The 18,224-nt window shown below is 45.5% G+C and overlaps 1 protein-coding gene across 2 annotated transcripts in view; it reads left to right on the top strand.

Moving 5' to 3' along the window:
- Positions 1 to 18,224, top strand: part of MAP3K9 (mitogen-activated protein kinase kinase kinase 9) — an 83,215-nt gene that overhangs the window by 54,070 nt on the left and 10,921 nt on the right. Inside the window, exons 4-10 of one of the 2 annotated variants that reach the window (XM_043920769.1) lie at positions 2,737 to 2,885; positions 3,819 to 3,994; positions 9,094 to 9,334; positions 11,757 to 11,879; positions 13,599 to 13,752; positions 15,978 to 16,046; positions 17,475 to 17,587. In XM_043920769.1, the coding sequence (XP_043776704.1) occupies positions 2,737 to 2,885; positions 3,819 to 3,994; positions 9,094 to 9,334; positions 11,757 to 11,879; positions 13,599 to 13,752; positions 15,978 to 16,046; positions 17,475 to 17,587 (1,025 nt within the window). The remainder of the gene's footprint in view (positions 1 to 2,736; positions 2,886 to 3,818; positions 3,995 to 9,093; positions 9,335 to 11,756; positions 11,880 to 13,598; positions 13,753 to 15,977; positions 16,047 to 17,474; positions 17,588 to 18,224) is intronic. The other variant, XM_043920770.1, reaches the window with a different exon arrangement.

An 18,224-nucleotide genomic window follows, 5' to 3' on the forward strand; every position in this document is an offset into this window, starting at 1 on the left:
TGATGCATAGTAGATGTTTAAAATGAATAAATAAATGGTGGTGCATTTGAATCAGATCTTGAAAGATAATTAGCAGAGTTTACCAAGCAGAGAAATGGTAGAAGGGCATTCTAGGGAGAAAGAATTGAGAATTGATCCAGGACCACTGTGACTTACTCTATATACACCCTTAATAGATGTGGCTGACCCTATCTAAAACTTAACTTTGCTCATCTGAAAAAATGATAATATTTATCTTGCAGGTTTGTTGTAGGGATTCCAGATGACATTTGTAAATGTCTTAGCATGCTGTACATACAAGGTACTATGGTCAAATAGTTACTGGGTTTATTATTCTTTTTAAAATTAATATGTCTTCTTGGTTACGAACTACCAATGAGTATTACCAAAAAATTGAGGTTTGTGTTGAAAATATAAGGAAAGCCCCTCTTCCAACTGCTCATGGCCTTATGGTTTCTGTTCCTGACTTATTTCTGGAAGGATTAAACACTACATGAGTTTGCCTGGTTGTGATTGTGAATTCATAAGGATAATTATTCCAGTAAGTTCTGTATTCCCAGTTTTCTAACTCCAAGGACAAATGAAAAGAAATTCTTCATGTGGACTTTAAAGGTAGGGAGGGAACTTGAAGCTTGCCCTGCTCCACCATTGCAGTCCACCCTTGTGAAACTTGCCCCTTTGAATTAGACAGAGTTCCTGTTATGGATGCACTCATGCTGGTCATGGGCAAGAATCTATTCAGCCTAATGGGCACCGAAAGAAATTTTTCACTGGAGCAAAATCTGTTTGTTTCGGGTGGTCATCTCTCTGCTTTTCTAAAGCTGAACAAACAATATATCTGTTGCCATGTAATCCAGCAGTCCCACTTCTGGGCATGTACCCAGACAAAACTGTAATTTGAAAAGATACATGCACCCCTATGTTCAAAGCAGCACTGTTTACAATAGCCACGGAAACAACCCACATGCCCATCAAGAGATGATTGGTTTCAGAAGATGTGTGTGGTATATATATTCAATGGACTATTACCTGGCCATTAAAAAGAATGAAATAGTGCCATTTGCAGCAACATGGATGGACCTGGAGATTATTATACTAAGTGAAGTAAGTCAGAAAGAGAAAGACAAATACTATATGTGTCACTTATATGTAGAATCTAAAATATGACACAAAGGAACATATCTATGAAATAAAAACAGACTCACAGATGTAGAAAACAGATTTGTAGTTGCCAAAAGGGAGGGGAGTTTTGGATTCGCACTGCCAACCATTATATAGGCTGGGTAAGCAGTAAGGGCCTACTGCACGGCATGGGCTTCCATGTGACTCAGCATTATAGAATCTGCCTGCCAGTGCAAGAGACATGGGTTTGATCCCTGGGTTGGAAAGATCCCCTGGAGAGGAAATGGCAACCCACTCCAGTATTCTTGCCTGGAAAATCCCATGAACGGAGGAGCCTGGTGGGCTGCAGTCCATGAGGTCAGGTTGGACATGACTTAGCAGCTGAGTATACACACTCACTGTATAGCACAGGAAACTATATTCAATATCCTGGGATAAACCATAATGGAAACGAATATGAAAAAGGATATATGTGTGGAGTGTGTGTGTGTGTGTGTATACACATATATATTTAAATAAATATATATTTTTATTTTATATATATATTTAAATTTATATATTGTATATTATTTTATATATATTTAAATATATATATTATTAAAAAGCAAATATTTTGCCAACAAAGGGCCGTCTAGTCAAAGCTATGGTTTTTCCAGTAGTCATGTATGGATGTGAGAGTTGGACTATAAAGAAACCTGAATGCCGAAGAATTGATGCTTTTGAACTGTGGTGTTGGAGAAGACTCTTGAGAGTCCCTTGGACTGCAAGGAGATCCAACTAGTCCATCCTAAAGGAAATCAGTCCTGAATATTCATTGGAAGGACTGATGTTGAAGCTGAAACTCCAATACTTTGGCCACCTGATGCGAAGAGCTGACTCATTTGAAAAGACCCTGATGCTGGGAAAGATTGAGGGCAGGTGGAGAAGGGGATGACAGAGGATGAGATGGTTGGATGGTATCACCAACTCAATGGATGTGAGTTTGAGTAAACTCCGGGAGTTGGTGATGGACAGGGAGGCCTGGCGTGCTGCAGTCCATGGGGTCACAAAGAGTTGGACATTACTGAGCGACTGAGCTGAATGAACTGAATCACTTTGCTGTACAGTAGGAATTAAATACAACATTGTAAATCAACTATACTTAAATAAAATTTAAAAGAAAATAATATATCTGTGACTAAAGCTGAAGTTTTCTTTTTTTTTTTGAAGTTTTCTTAAAGCAGGAAAAAATATATTCCTGGGAGCCTTCCTCTTCGTCCAGTTTGTTACATTCACAATAGCAACCACAGAATAGCTGTAGCCCTTGAGCAGTGATTTAAACAATAGAGCATTCATTTCATGATAGCCTTGTCCAACTGCTCATGTTATTCGCACTTCACAGATGAGGAATTTGAAGAAGAAGACTTTGAAACCAAGTGTGCTTGACTCCAGAGTTTTTGCTTATAGCCAGTAGGGCTTATGGCCTCCCTTTTATATTATGGCAGTTTGTGTGTTCTGTTAGTCTCCCTACATGTTGGAGAAGATGTGGGATGCTCGGCAAAGCCTCATGAGGTATTTCGATGAAGTTACAGCTGTGGTTCATTTGTGTGACTTCTGTCTTCTTCCTCTCCCCAGCTATGGGGTGCTGCTTTGGGAGCTCCTGACTGGTGAGGTGCCCTTCCGGGGAATCGATGGCTTAGCGGTCGCTTATGGAGTGGCCATGAACAAGCTGGCCCTTCCCATTCCTTCTACATGCCCGGAACCTTTTGCCAGACTCATGGAAGGTGAGTGACCCCTGGCTGGAACAAAACTGGAGACTGTTTTACCTTTCTGTCAGCAGTGGATAGACTCTGGCCAGTTCCGCATGACCAGTAACTGGAAGAGGAGGTGAAGTAGGAGTCAGTCAAGGAGGAATCCTAAAGATGGTTACAAGAGTTAGCTCAAGATGATATCAACACCCTAAAACACTGGTGTCACCCACGTCCCTTCTGTCTATCCAGTAACTATACAACTTAACTTAGAAACTAAAGGCTGGTATCCAGTGCTTCGGTATATTAGTTAATGCGAAATGAGAAAGCTGCAGACTTTCAAGACCTCTGAGTGTCGTATGTGTAGAAACGAAGAAGATCTAAGAAGAGAGGAATTCTAAAAGTCATCTAGTTAGGCCCTATGATTTTTATCAGTGAGAAACCCTAAGCTGAGAGAGGTTAAATGGATAGGTGGCCACTCCAGTGGTTAGGGACTGAGCTGCGAGTAGATAGAATTCACTTTTTCTGGGCCCCCTGCTTGTACTTTTCATCTCATCAGCACATCGAGGAGGGGAAGGGTATAGCTCATTTACTGATGGGAAATCAAGGCCCAAGGTGTACCTGCCCACTGTCTTGCCCGGAATCATGTATTATACTAACTTGATAAACTGTGGCAGTTGTACTTCATGCAAGAAAACTCTTTGGACTTGCCTCTCTTCTGCTAAATGAGTAGAGCAGAGTGGGCGCAGAGTCGTTGTGTTGCGTGTCCAGTTTCACTCTTGATGACTGTGATGCTGGGCAGCTTGCTTTACCTCCTGAGCCCTGTTGGGAGTTCCCTCAATGCCAGTTTCTCTTATTTCTGGAAGAAGAAATGAGAGGTGGTTTTCTGTCAGATGAGGTCACGTGACATCCTAAGTCTTCCGTCTGCCTCTGTCCGTTCATGCTTCCTGACTCATGTGCTCCATGCAGATTGCTGGAATCCCGACCCCCATTCACGCCCATCTTTCACGAGTATCCTGGACCAGCTAACTACCATAGAGGAGTCTGGTTTCTTTGAAATGCCCAAGGACTCCTTCCACTGCCTGCAGGATGACTGGAAACACGAGATTCAGGAGATGTTTGACCAACTCAGGGCCAAAGAAAAGGTAAGAAAGAGAAGCAGAAGGCATGCATTGATTCAGTGGACCTTCTCCACTGGGGCCTCTGAGCAAGACTGTGATGCGGTCACCTTCCTGCTTGGTTTGTGATATCAAAGCAGCTTTTTCCTTCCTGGCTTTATGTGGAGTGTTCTCCAGGCCTCAGGTGTGACCTGAAACGATAAGAGAGTTTTTCTCTCTTTGGGGGATGTGGTAGGAATAAGTGGAGGAGGGCATGGCAACCCACTCCAGTATATCTTGCCTGGAGAATCCCATGGACAGAGGAGCCTGGTAGGCTACAGTCCATAGGGTCACAAAGAGTTGGACATGCCTGAAGCGACTGACCGAGCATGCACGCACAGGAATAAGTGAGGGAAGTCATGAGCCCAAAGCTCTCCTTGCAGAGTATCTACTTCACTGTTGAAACTGGAGGAGGAGCACCACTGGGCAAGTACCAACAGGATGTCTCACTCTGGCGGCTGGACATATTACGAGAAAGTTCTAGAAAGGTGTCTAGTTTCTGTAATGGACTCGTCAAATGGGGTTAACAGGATATAGGGATACTTGAACACTGAGAACAGTTATCAGAACATCCTGCCAGTGTCTTTGGGGATCAGGATCAGAAACAGCACATGGGCTAAAAATACCATGAGTCTCAAGTTTTTTGGCATGTTTCATGTTTTTATGGAAGGGGCTCAAAGGCTGAACCAACTGAGGAGTTCAGAGACTCATAGCCCATTAGAGATCTGCCTTTTTGTTTTGGTGACCGTTCTCTGAATGGCCCCTTTTTATGCCGTAGTGTCTAGCTGACAGTCAGGGTCCACACAGAGGAAGCTAATCCAAATCAAAGCAGTTATGTTGCTTGTCCCTCAGGACCTGCAGCTCGGGGCATGAGGGATGTCCATGGGTAGACTTGGTTAATTTCTTCTTTCCATTCTCACTCCCCACTGTGGAAATTCGGAAAGCAATATAATAGTAGTGTCTAAAATTGTCTTCATGGCTTCCCAGTTCTTTTCACTTGCAAGGTCTGAAGAGACCTTTTCATCCGTTTTATCCAGGAGTCTTATGGCCCCTGCTGCAGCATGTAGGGCAGGTGTTATTAACTTTTGCATCTCAGAGCTGAAGATCAGTATCTATCTAAAGTCACACAACTAGTAAGTGAGGAAGCAGAATCTTGAACCAGGGCCTTCTGGTTCCAAAACCATCTTCTTTCCAATATCATCATTGTTCCCTAAACAAATAACTTAAAAATCATTTCCAGAGCTGATCTGAAGATGTAAATGTTTTGATGCAATGTAGCAATCCTAAGCCCGCTTTTGTTGTTTAGTCGTGTCTGACTCTGTGTTTAGTCGTGTCTGACTCTGTGGCCCCAGGGACTGTAGCCCACCAGGCTCCTCTAATTCTGTCTGTGGAATTTCCCAGGCAAGAATACTGGAGTGGGTTGCCATTTTCTTCTCCAGGGTGTCTTTGCAGATCAGGGATCAAACCCAAGTCTCCTGCATTGGCAGGTGGATTCTTTACCACTGAGCCACCAGGGTACTGTTTGGCAAGTCAAGGAGCATTCTGCAGGGGGATGCAATGAGCTTGTGACAATTCTTTAGCTGGGAGAGGGGGTGGATCCGCACTAACCATTGAGCAGAATGATTAAGAGAGACTGTTCCAATTACTAGTTATATTCCAACTAGAACCCCAGAGTTCCTGACCTTTTTTGAATCACTAACTCCTGGGGTTTTTTTTTTTTAATTTATTTTTTATTGAAGTGTAGTTGAATTATGGGCTATCCTGGTGGCTCAGCGGTAAAGAATCCACCTGCCAATGCAGGAGACTCAGGTTCAATCCCTGGGTTGGGCAGATCCCCTGGAGCAGGGACTGGCAACCCACTCGAGTTTTCTTGCCTGGAGAATTTCATGGACAGAGGAGCCTGGCAGGCTAGAGTCCATGGGGTCACAAAAGAATCATATACAACTTAGTGACTGAACTACAAAAACAAATTGAATTACAGTGTCGCATTTGTTACTGCTGTAAAGCAAAGTGATGCAAGTATATGTGTGTGTGTATATATATGTATGTTTATATTCTTTTTCATATTTTTTCCACTATGGTTTATCACAGAATATTGAATATAGTTCTCTGATTATTTCTTTTGATTGATGACATTATAAGGGTACCAACTGGTAAGAAAAATGAAAGTTGGATTTTGTCAGAAAGTAGATACTAGGAAAAGTCAAACCAGTTCTCATAATAGCTAACATGTGTAGCGCATGTGCTATATGCCATGCTCTAAGTAATTTATATGAGTTCTTACATAATCTTGCATAAAAAGCTAGTAATTGTTTTAGGTAATACAACCCTGTGATGTTGGTGCTGTTACCTCCATATTATATGTGATGCCCATTTTAACTTGCCCAAGGCCACAGATTCAACCACTGTGTTTCAGAGTCCTTGCCTTGAACATGCCTCTCCATTATAAGGCCTGGAGTTCAGCAAGTGAGGGTAAAGATAGATGATGAGCTTTCTCTCTGGAGACATTCCTCTTAAATCATTGTATGTGAAAGATGTGATTTACATAGTATGGAGTTGATGCCCAAATAGGTGTTTCACAAGAAGGGGATTTACCATGTTGGAAGGGTTCCAGGTATATGGTGCCATAGGCCAGTACTCCATGAATGTCCTGGTTTCCCACATAATTCACTCTTCAGGTTAGCTCAACCTGCTGCTTCCTTGTATGTGAGGATGGATTGGTTTCTGGGCTGGGGTTCGAATTCCCTTAAAGGAAGGAGTTTAGACCCAAGCCATTCCTTAGACAAAAGCATGTAGGAGAGAGGACTTAGGAAGGCTGAGAGTAGCTTGAACTAATTTTAGCTTTCCCATTAGCAGCAAAAGAACCAACCAGGAATAATTTTTCTGAATCTTCTACATGTTTTTGTTCTGTTGGTGAAAACAAAGCAGGCGAACAAGAAAGCCAAGGATTTGGAGGGCACACAGCAATCAATCTATTCATCAAAGAAGAAGTTCAAAAGTTCAAGCTCATTTCTCAGGCACTTGTGATGAATCCATATTACCATAAAGAAGGGTTGTGTTTATAACATTGTCTTCTCCTCTCCTCATTTCTTTCATTCATTCATTGAATCAACAGTTAATCAGCAACTACTGAGAATATACCCTGTACCATCCAACCTTCAAAGTGCTCATCTTCTTTTCATTTCTATTCTTTCTATCACTTCAGTGGCCATTAGCAGGTATTCTTATGACAGAAGGCAAGTTGAATGAAACACTCCTTTCATCAGAATATTTTATTCCCATTTTTCCTCTGTTCTGTCTTCTGCTCTCTGCCTGCTGCTCTGCTTCTCCAGTATGTGTTCACATACTTTTTTTCCTAGCCCTGGGTTCCATTTCTATATTTTTTTCTAGAGCAGAATGACTTCTTAGAGTGGAGCATTAAATTGAGAATTTTAAGTTCCAATCACAGAAGTGTTGGTCTGGCTGCTTTATTGAAAGAACAAAAAAACCTCCCCCCTTTTTAGACCTGGTTCTCTCAGGTTGTTGACATGAAAGCTTCTGAAGTTTTCACCCTCTGCTCCCACCCCATTTCAATCCTGAAAGTAAAAGTGTTAGTCACTCAGTCATGTCCGACTCTGCATCCCCGTGGACTATAGCCCACCAGACTCCTCTGTCTGTGAAATTCTCCAGGCAAGAATACTGGAGTGAGTTGCCATCCCTTCTCCAAGAGATCTTCCTGACCCAGGAATTGAACCCGCATCTCTTGTGTCTCCTGCATTGGCAGGTGGGGTTCCATACCAGCTGAGCCATAGCTTTTTTTCACTTCATCATGGGCCTACAGTAGCCAGTGTTAATAGTTTAGAATCCAGATTTTTAAAGTTGTTTACAGATGCTTTATTCTCTTTCCTGGGTTCTCTCCTATTTCCTGATGCTGTAAGCTCCCACCTCTTCCTAGGAACTCCATGCTGAGTTCATTTATAAATTCACACAGGACAAAGGGAAGGCAAGGAAGAAGTTCTGCCCACCCAGTGTGGTATTGTTTCTAGAGCAAGTGCCTGGCAAAGACTTCAGGAAATGTTCTTGCTTCTCTTTGCTGGGCTGTCTCTGTCCCTCTAGAGCAAATGTTTGCCCTTTAAGATAAGATGAAAGTTTCAACCACATGCCTCAGTGGATTCACTCACCAGGTGAACCAAGATTTAGATGACATGCCTCAAGAACCTTCTGAACAGCCACCCTGGGAATGTATTTGTTTTTATTTGCATGTTAGATGATACCTAGAATGTGACTCATTTATAGCAGGCTTATTTTTAAGTTAGATTACCTTAAGTTGGCTCTGGTTTTTAAAAAATTTCCTTTATGTAACAGGAAAAAAAATCAAAATAGAACCGAGACTATGAAAGTTAAGTACATGATTATGTATTTTCTAAACTCTATTGTTTTTTCCTGGTCACAGATAATTTTAATCAACCAGTCAAGGTGTTGTTATTCAGTCCATAAGTTGTGTCCAACTCATTGTGACCCCATGGATGCAGCACGCCGGGCTTCCCTCTCCTTCACTATCTCCTGAAGCTTGCTCAAACTCATGTCCATTGAGTCAGTGATGCCATCCAACCATCTCATCCTCTATCACCCCCTTCTCCTCCTGCCTTCAATCTTTCCCAGCATCAGGGTCTTTTCCAATGAGTTGGCTCTTCGCATCAGGTGGCCAAAGGATTGGAGCTTCAGCTTCAGCATCAGTCCTTTCAATGACTATTCAGGGTTGATCTCCTTTAGGATTGACTGGTTTGATCTCCTTGCAGTCCAAGGGACTCTCAAGAGTCTTCTCCAGCACTAGGAAATCTCAGCCCCCTTCTGCAGGGCTTGGCCTGTGGCTACTCTAGCTGTGTACTCAGGATGTCTCTTCTGAGCCTGCCTTCCCTGACCATTTGGGGTGGTCAGGTGTTCTTTCCCAACTAGCTATCCAGCACCCCCATCTCCTCCAGAGAGTGAAGTGTGGGGCATTAGAGGAGAGCTGTCCAGGTTGCCGTGAGCACTGCTCCCCCAGGGGTGAGCCCCCGCTGCCCCAGGGGGGTGCCCCCTTCTCTCTAATGGTTCTACCTGCCTGGCAGGAGCTGCGCACCTGGGAGGAGGAGCTGACGCGGGCCGCGCTCCAGCAGAAGAACCAGGAGGAGCTGCTGCGGCGCCGGGAGCAGGAGCTGGCCGAGCGGGAGATCGACATTCTGGAACGAGAGCTCAACATCATCATCCACCAGTTGTGCCAGGAGAAGCCCCGGGTTAAGAAGCGCAAGGGCAAGTTCAGGAAGAGCCGGCTGAAGCTCAAGGACGGAAATCGCATCAGCCTCCCTTCTGGTTGGTGCCCGGGGACCTGGGGGAGGGCTTCCCAGGTGGCGCTAGTGGTAAAGAACCCGCCTGCCAATGCAGGAGACGTAAGACCAGCGGGTTCGATCCCTGGGTCAGGAAGATCCCCTGGAGGAGGGCATGGCAACCCACTCCAGTATTCTCGCCTGGAGAATCCTCATAGACAGAGGAGCCTGGTGGGCTACAGTCCATGGGGTCACAAAGTCCATGGGCTTCAGTCCACGACTGAAGCGACTGAGCACGCATGAGCTGGGGGAAGTGCGAGTGGGCCGTGGGGCTCATGTGGCAGGGGGTCTGTGGGAACCAGGGACTGGGCTCAGAAATGTGAGACCCCGGGTTCCTTATGGAGCTGGTTGGAGACCCCAGGTTCTAGTCCAGGGAAAGCCTGGCCTGCTGAGAAGCTCCAACCTTCCAGGGGGATTTTGGAGTGTGACTGCACAGAGAACTGGAAGGCAAGGCCATGACTGTGGCCAGCCCGACAGGCAGGCATGGTCCGGTCTGCTAAAAAGCATGGCCGTGCATACAGGCAATTCTTACTATAGGAAAACCTGGAGAATGAAGATGTCATTGGGGTAAAAGAATCCCAGGGTGAGTGTGTGTATGTGCCTATGAGATAAGAAGACTCCTGGCTCTGCAAAATAACTCAGGGTTTCCATAATAATTAGTTCTCTGTGTGCACTTGAGATTAGGATGAATGTTTAAGAATTTGATTTACACATAACCTTTCAGAAAAACATTATTTGAGCAAAGGTACATTTGCAGTAGGTACCACCTTGGGAAAATGCAAAGAAATAAGAAACTATGAATTAGAGTCTCTGGAGTTTACGTACCCACAGAGGGAGGTGAGCATTCAAGTGTGTGTTTATGTAGATAAAAAAGTTCATTGTATTCTGAGCCTGTCAGTCCCCAGAAAGCAGGCTTATTAGAAGTGTAAGGAATCAAGGGAAAATAGTAAAATGGGAGCAGTAGTAGATGAGTTTAAGCACTGGGATGGTGGCTTAGGTATAGACGAGAATCCATTTAGTGAAATTCAGTGAGTGTTGCTACACATTTTTTTTTCAGGCAACACAGAGTCTTTAAGCATCTCTGGAGCAACACGTGCCAGCATCTTGATGTGTGCTAAGGAAGCAGATAGAAAAGCCATGGAGCCCACCTCCAGGGAGATCACCTTCTAGAGGGGAAACCTAGGTGCCAACAGGCAGATCTTTATGATAAGCCCTTCGATAGATGGGGAGAATGAATCCCAGAAACTCAGAGAATGTACATTTTATATTCCTCATGCTCTGATATAAATGCTTTTGGAATAAACCGGAATTTGGACCATTAACTGCATCTCCCTCATTTTCTCAGGTTCCATGTTACCCTGCACTTAATGAGAGGCATCGGTCTCCCTGCTTTGGTCCCTGAGTAAAGGAGATGTGTACTAATAGATTATATGAGACAGAGTAGTTTATGTATTTTATGTTAGATTTCCTAGAATAATCAACTGGGCTTCCCCAATGACTCAGTGCGTAAAGAAGCCACATGCCACTCACGAGACACAGGAGATGCGGGTTCTATCCCTGGGTTGGGAAGGTCCCCTGAAAAGGAAGTGGCAACCCACTCTAGCATTCTTACCTGAAAAATCCCATGGACAGAGGAACTTGGCGGGCTACAGTCCAAAGGGTCGCAAAGAGTCAAACACAACCAAGTGACTAAACACACATACACAGAATAATCGACAAGGTCTCATGATATTTAAAAAATTTATTCCCAGTAGGTACTTGCTACGTCTATGTACATTATATAGACAACTTTACGAAAACAGTCTAATGAAGTTCATTTGGGTAATGAAGCTTCTGTCTCTATATACATCCAACTGCCACATCCCAATGGGAAAAAGAAATGATTCTAAAAGAGAACGTTTCCCAGTTGAAAAGGAGCTCCGCAGGACATAGTGCCCATCCCTCAAGGCTGCCAGCAAGTGTCAGTTCTCTCATAGGAATTTTTTTAAATTGAAGTAGAGTTGATGTAAAATATTATACGAGTTTCAGGAGCACACATAATGACTCACCATTTTTAAAGGTTATATTCCATTCATAGTTGCTATAAAATATTGGCTGTATTTCCTGTTTGGGACCACATATCCCTGTTGTTTAGTTGTAGTGTCCAGCTCCTTTGTGACCCCGTGGACTGTAGCCCACCAGGCTCCTCTGTCCATGGGATTTCCCAGGCAAGAATACTGGAGTGGGTGGCCACTTCCTTCTCCAGGGGATCTTCGCAACCCAGAGATCGAACCTTGAGTTTCCTGCATTGGCAGGCAGATTCTCTACCACTGAGCCACCAGGGGAACCCATATATCCCTGTAGTTCATAAGAATTTGATGATGGGAAAATTCTAACACCCACATATCTGTTTGTCTTCCCCCAAGCAGATTTCCAGCACAAGTTCACGGTACAGGCCTCGCCCACCATGGATAAAAGGAAGAGTCTGATCAACAGCCGGTCCAGTCCTCCTGCGAGCCCCACCATCATCCCTCGCCTTCGTGCCATCCAGTGTAAGCCTGTTCCCCAAATTAGCTGGGGCCAGAACACACCAGGGCACCTGTCCCCTGCTCTGTCCAGCCACAGACTGATCAGGCTGGCTCCGTCATAACTCTGCCACCTCTCCTGGACAATATGTGTACACATGCATGTGTGTGAGAGCTTCCTAGGTGACGCTAGTGGTAAAGAACCCGCCTGCCAATGCAGGAGACCTCAGAGATGCAGGTTCAGTCCCTGGGTTGGGAAGATCTCCTGGAGAAGGGCGTGGCAACCCACTCCAGTATTCTTGCCTGGAAAACCCCATGGACAGAGGAGCCTGGTGGGCTACAGTCCATAGTGTTGTAAAGACTCAGACATGACTAAAGTGACTTAGCACGCTTGCACTCACATATATATGCAGGCCCTTACCCCCATTACCTCATCTCTCCATGAATTTGACCCGCCTCCTCTACCTTTCACTATTAGCCAGATAACTGCAGAGGGGTTTGTGGGTGTTGGCGGGATCTTTAGTGAATTACTGAGTAATTTGGAATGTGATGAAGGTATCCTGGACTTGGGATCTGGTATATTTAGGACTTGGGACCTCTGCCATACTTGGGGCATCATGGTGTTTCTTTTGTCCATGCTTCCTAGGAAGGGGCTTTGTCAAAGTGTAGGTTCCAAGGTAAACTTGCCAAATACTTTACAATAGGCCAAATCTGAGCCCATTTTATTTTATGGTGGTGTTTATTAAAAAGAACTTATGCATACACAAGCATATATCCATATATTCCTAGTGTGTGGAAGGGAGAGGTTGAAGGGGCATATGCCCTAATTTAAAGATAGATTTCATCCCAAAACCAACCCCCCACCCCATCCCCAGGACCTGAATTTTTGGCTTTCCTTGAAAAATCAAGTCAAATCAGTGGATTCTTTTTTTCATGTGCTCTGTATTTTGCCTCAGTCCCATTAACTCTTTGTTTTTTGGTAACTGGCTCCCTCCACTCTCCCCTGGGGAAGGGAACAGCTACTCACTCCAGTACTCTTGCCTGGAGAATTCTATGGACAGAGGAACCTGATGGGCTACAGTCCATGGGGTTGTGGAGTCGAAGAAAACTGAGCAACTAATACACTCCTTCCATTCATTGATGATAAAAGGCCAGTCTCTGAAGAATTTGGGTTTCAGCCCTTGCTCTAAGGTGTCAGGGTCAGGAGAAGGTTCCTCCTCCCCTCTGTGTTATATTTCTCCAGGCCTGTTGCTTCCATTCCCTAACTTCCCTCTCCATAGTGCTGAACTCACTTCCTTGCTTTCCAGCACTTTCTTACCAAAATATCTTCACTTCCACATCATCGTTACTCCTTATCTCTCCCACCTACTTTCTCACCACCCCCCTCCTCCACATCATCCCCCAGGCCAATTCCCACCCACCCACCCCCAATAAAACACGTTCCCTAAGTCAGATCTGTTTGGAGCTCTGGTGACTGGCTCGCCAGAGTGTCCACCTTCCACTGGATTCGGAAGAATCTGGGTGGTTTTCCCACATTTGGCACTCTGAGGGCACAGAGTGAATGGTGGCTGGGAGCTCCCTTACATGCCTGGCAGGCTCTACTTGGGCACAGAGTTACTCACAAAGTCTGACTCCCCCACACCTGCAGCTCCAGTTACCTGAGCATGTGTGTCTGGTTGGGGAGAGGCTAGTTTAGGGGGACACCTCTCTGTTTTCCTAATCCCAGTTGACCTTTATTATTCACAGTGACACCAGGCGAAAGCAGCAAAACCTGGGGCCGGAGTTCTGTGGTCCCCAAGGAGGAGGGGGAGGAGGAGGAGAAGAGGGCCCCCAAGAAGAAGGGGCGGACGTGGGGGCCAAGTACACTTGGTCAGAAGGAGTTTGCCTCAGGAGACGAAGGGTAAGAGCCAGATGATGGGAAATCCTTTAAAAATGCGGCGTGAAATACCTTTTTCTCTGCTGTGTGTTTCACCTTGTTCAAAAAAATTACATGCCTCTTGATCTTTACAAGGTTTTCCAATCGCCTTGTTCCCTGAAACCTCCTAGTTCAGGAGTTGGCACAGTTTTTTTCATAAAGGGCCCGGTAAGAAGTATTTTAGGCTTTGTGGGCCATGTGGTCTCCGTAGTAACTACTCAGCCCCACGTGGTGGTAATGCAGAAGCAGCCACAGACCATGGACAATATGTGAGTGAATGAGCGTGGTTGCATTCCAGTAAAACTGAACAAAAACAAGTGATGGGCAGGATGTAGCTCATGAGTTAGTTTGCCAGCCCCTGGAGCATCCTGTTCAGAGTAGCAAGTAGCCCAAGCATTTGCCAGTTGCGAGGAGTTCTGCCTGAGTGTTTTACTTACACCTGGCTCTTGTCCTTAAAGCATCTGCCCAGAGGAGAGACAAGGAAAGGCGGGATGACAGGGCTCTTGAGCGGAGGCTTGTCCTGAACCAGAGGCAGGCAGAGCTACCCGGCCCTGGAGGTGCAGGCGGAGGTCACTCCAGGGCCACTAACCCTTCTCTATGAGCCCACCCCATAGCCACGCTGATGTGTGTGAGACCCCTCTGGACAAAGCACACAGCAGGCCCTGTTGCCTTGGATGTGCTTGTGTTTTCACTGTGGGTTTGTGGCCCACAGGTCCTGGTCTTTCACAGACCAGTTGATTGTAGTCTGGTAGTGAAGTGCACGAATGCTGACTCCAGGCTCCCGACTCCTCCACACCCAGCAGTGGGGTCTAATGTATCCTCATCTGTCAAATGGGGATTCTCTCCATACCCGTCTCAAGGAGTTGACGCTGAGTAAGCTTATCTTTGGGAAGTCCCTTAAAAGGTGGGCTAGCTCATAGTAAACTTATGTAAATAAACTTACGTAAATACTTGCTCTGATGATTCTTCCATGCTTCTCATGCAATTCTGCTTCACACTTGAAGAATGCACGTGATGGGGTATACTTCTTATTCTTGTGTTAGAATCTAGAACCATATTTCTTGACTTTTCCAAGTGTGAGGATAAGCAGCAGCCCTCTTCATCCTTTTTAGTGGCTTTCCAGAGAGCTTCTAAGGTTGACTATTAGACTTAAAGGTGCCTTCAACCTGTAACTGGCCTTGGCCTTGGTATTTCTCTGAATACTAAGATTTCATGTTCAAAATCTATTTCGCTATGTTAGAAGGTGAAAATAAGTTTTGGTTCATGAAGGCTTTGGAAGTCACTAGTTACTTTGGAACAGAAAATTTAGATATGTAGGGCAGGCCTCCCTAAGCTACAGTGTAAGAAATCAGTGATGGAGTCCCGTGGTTGCTCTGCTGTACTAAATTCTGGAAGTGCAAGCACTTCTCAGTCTGTCCCTTGAGCCTTGGCTGGAGTGGGGTTGAGCTGGGTCTGAGGAACGCAGTCACCCTGAGTCCCTTGGTATTTATGACATTAGTGTGATTCCAGGTAGGCTTTACCAGGTTGGCTACGGATCCCAACAGTCTCTCTGGTTGTTTCATTTCAACATATTTTTTGTCTTGCCAGTAAATTCACTGCATTTCAACATTACACAAAACATTAACTTTAGAATTTTCTTCCTCCTTACATAGATTTGCCCTCAAAACTTTTGAAGCAGTTCAAAATATGTGACTTAATTTTTCATGATTATCAATTCCTCTGAAGAAATAAAATCCACCCAGTCTTGGGAAAAGACTTAATGTTGGGAATTTTTGAGAGCCTCCATACGACACTATTTCTAATGTTAGTTCCTGTTGACTGAAGAAAATGTATAATGACAAAAAGCTGTACTGAAATCAGTAACATTAGGTGAATTTGCATCCCCATCCTTTTAAAAAAACAGTATGTTTCTGTAGGAAACATATGCACAGTCTGTAATCAGCAGCTATCTATGGATTCACAGCCCCCCACTAATTAAGCTGTGGCTGCCCCTGGGATGTTTATCCCACAGATAGGGAGGTCGTGGACCTGTGACCATTCCAGCAGGGCCATCTTGTTATGATCCCTTCATGGGGTGGGCTTTGCATTCTGAACAAGGGGAGGGCAGCTGGCGATGTAACAGGAACCCACCCTTGAGGGTTCTCAGGTGGGAGAGGCTGAGCGGCATGTATCCACTGTTGCCTGCTACTGATTCTCTTTATTCATTGAAGATCCCCTCAGAGACGGGAGAAAGCTAATGGTTTAAGTACCCCATCAGAGTCTCCACATTTCCACTTGGGGTGAGTCTGATCTTCACCACCTCATCACATGTACTATAATAATCCTCCTCCCCACCCCCGTTTCCTTGTCCTCACAGCACACCCTGCAGAATCAAGCCTCATTATTGCCAGGGCCATGCTGACTTTTTTTTTGGAAGCAGTACCATCGTGCACCTTGGGAAAATTCCTGTGTTGGTCCGACTTACATTTCCTCATTGCCCTGACCACTCCTGTTGTTAAGATTCTCCCAGCATCCTTCATTTTAGGCAGTCAGTACATGGCTGTTTATCCTTTGGTCTTCAGCACAGGCTTTGACTCTGATGATCTGAATTCCCTGGATCCAGATTTGGAAGGGATTTATAAGATTTTCAGTCAGAAGTCTCAGGCTGTGGGTTTGGCAGCATGTTTCTCTCTGGCTGTGTATTTTGGTTGAAATCACTGATGTCTGGAATGTACTTTAACTCACTGGTATTTCTGATAGCACTTGAAACAGAGATCTGCAGGCAGGGGAAAAAGCTGGTCCTTCTCCCTCCCTGGAGATGGGCTGGGAAGAGTGGGCTTTAGTTGAATGGCTCTCTCTAGCTCTAAAATGAGAGCTGTCCCTGGTTATAATCCCAGTTATCTCCTTGGCAATCATAGTCCACAGATTCCTCAGGCCTCCTTCACTGTTCTTTAGGAAAAAGACCAGTGCTTGAGGGCCTCTGATGCCCTGTCCTGTAAGAGGGTTGGTGGGGTACCCAGTCTGTGTCCTTGGAATTACTGACTTGCCACTGGGAGCTGATAACAGGGATTTGAAAGCCAGCTCCTGTCCTTTTCCTCTCCGTTCCCAGACAGGCCGAAGGTTCGAGTCCAGCCTTATGTACTACCCACATAGGTCTGTCCCAAAGTGCACTGGGTTGATGCAGCTTTTGTCGGTCGATTTTTGTATTTGAAACGTGGATGGCTTTGGAAGTTCCCTAAGCATGCCGGAGGCTTGGAAGGAGAAATTGAGAAGTGGTGTGAGTGGAGTGGCCTGGCCCATCTCTGTGAGCTCATTGCCCAGTGCTTGCCTTTGCACTGCACATCTCAGCATTGCCGTTTTTCTGATGTCACCGGTGTGTTGTATTATAGTCAGTGTCTGTGGCGTCTTGGCCTTTCCCTTAAGTTGGGCTTAGGCAAGACCCTGGCCAGGGCCGGGCAGTCCTCATTCCTTCTGTTCTCTTGCCAGCCTGCCCAGGAGGTCTTCCCACAGCTCCATGGCAGCATGTGAAGGGGTGTGTCCTGCCTCTGCTTTTCTGTCCCCAGAGCATGTGCACTTCTGTTAATGAGGCAGGTGGGCTCAGTAAGCTTTGTTGCCTGTACCCTGAGGCTCTTGGGCTTTGCTGTAATGAAGCAGACGGGGAGAGGCCCACGGAGCTGAGGGTAAGGGAGTAACCAGTTCTGACAGTTTCCTCCTTTCCTCTCGTTCAGCCTCAAGTCCCTGGTCGATGGATACAAACAGTGGTCGTCCAGTGCCCCCAACCTGGGGAAGGGCCCAAGGAGCAGTCCAGCCCTGCCAGGGTTCACCAGCCTTATGGAGATGGGTAAGCATTGCCTTTGTGTTAACCCTCCCCGATCCCTCAGGGAACTCTTGGCCAAGCTTCTTGGACTCTTTCAAGACCTCTAGCACTGCTTCACGGGGCTGTTTCCTCTTCTCCTCAATGCTTCTCCTGCACCCTTCCCTCTCAGTTCACTTTACACCCATTACAGGGAGTCTTCCCACATCACCACCGCTGCCGTGGAATCTGCCCTTGACCTCCTGTCCCAAGGGGCTCGTTAGAGTCTCCTTAGGGCAATGAGGCAGGGGGAGGTGTGGAATCAGGCACTTGCCTTTCCTGGGTCTGCTTCCTTGTATTTTAATGTGGGGAGTCCATAGGATGGGAGATGGTGATAGAACCCCAGTGTTCCTCCAAGGAAGCTCCTCCAGTGTTGCCCTGTGATTACTAAATGTGTAAGGCCTTCTCCAGGCTGTCTCTCAGAAAGTACTCCTCTCTCTAGAATTCCAAGGTCATAATAAGTCAGTCCATAGAGTAGATTGGCCTTCATCCATGCCGAGGATTCTAAGCCTTTGCAGGAAATGGGTCTTAAGACAAGTCTGTAGGTTGTCAATTCTAGAAATTTAAGGTCCCTTCCCGTTTTTTTTTTTTTTTTTAATTAATTTTTATTGGAGTATAGTTGCTT

This window comes from Cervus elaphus, chromosome 12, assembly GCF_910594005.1.
Source record: "Cervus elaphus chromosome 12, mCerEla1.1, whole genome shotgun sequence".
NCBI classification, from domain to species: Eukaryota; Metazoa; Chordata; class Mammalia; order Artiodactyla; family Cervidae; genus Cervus; species Cervus elaphus.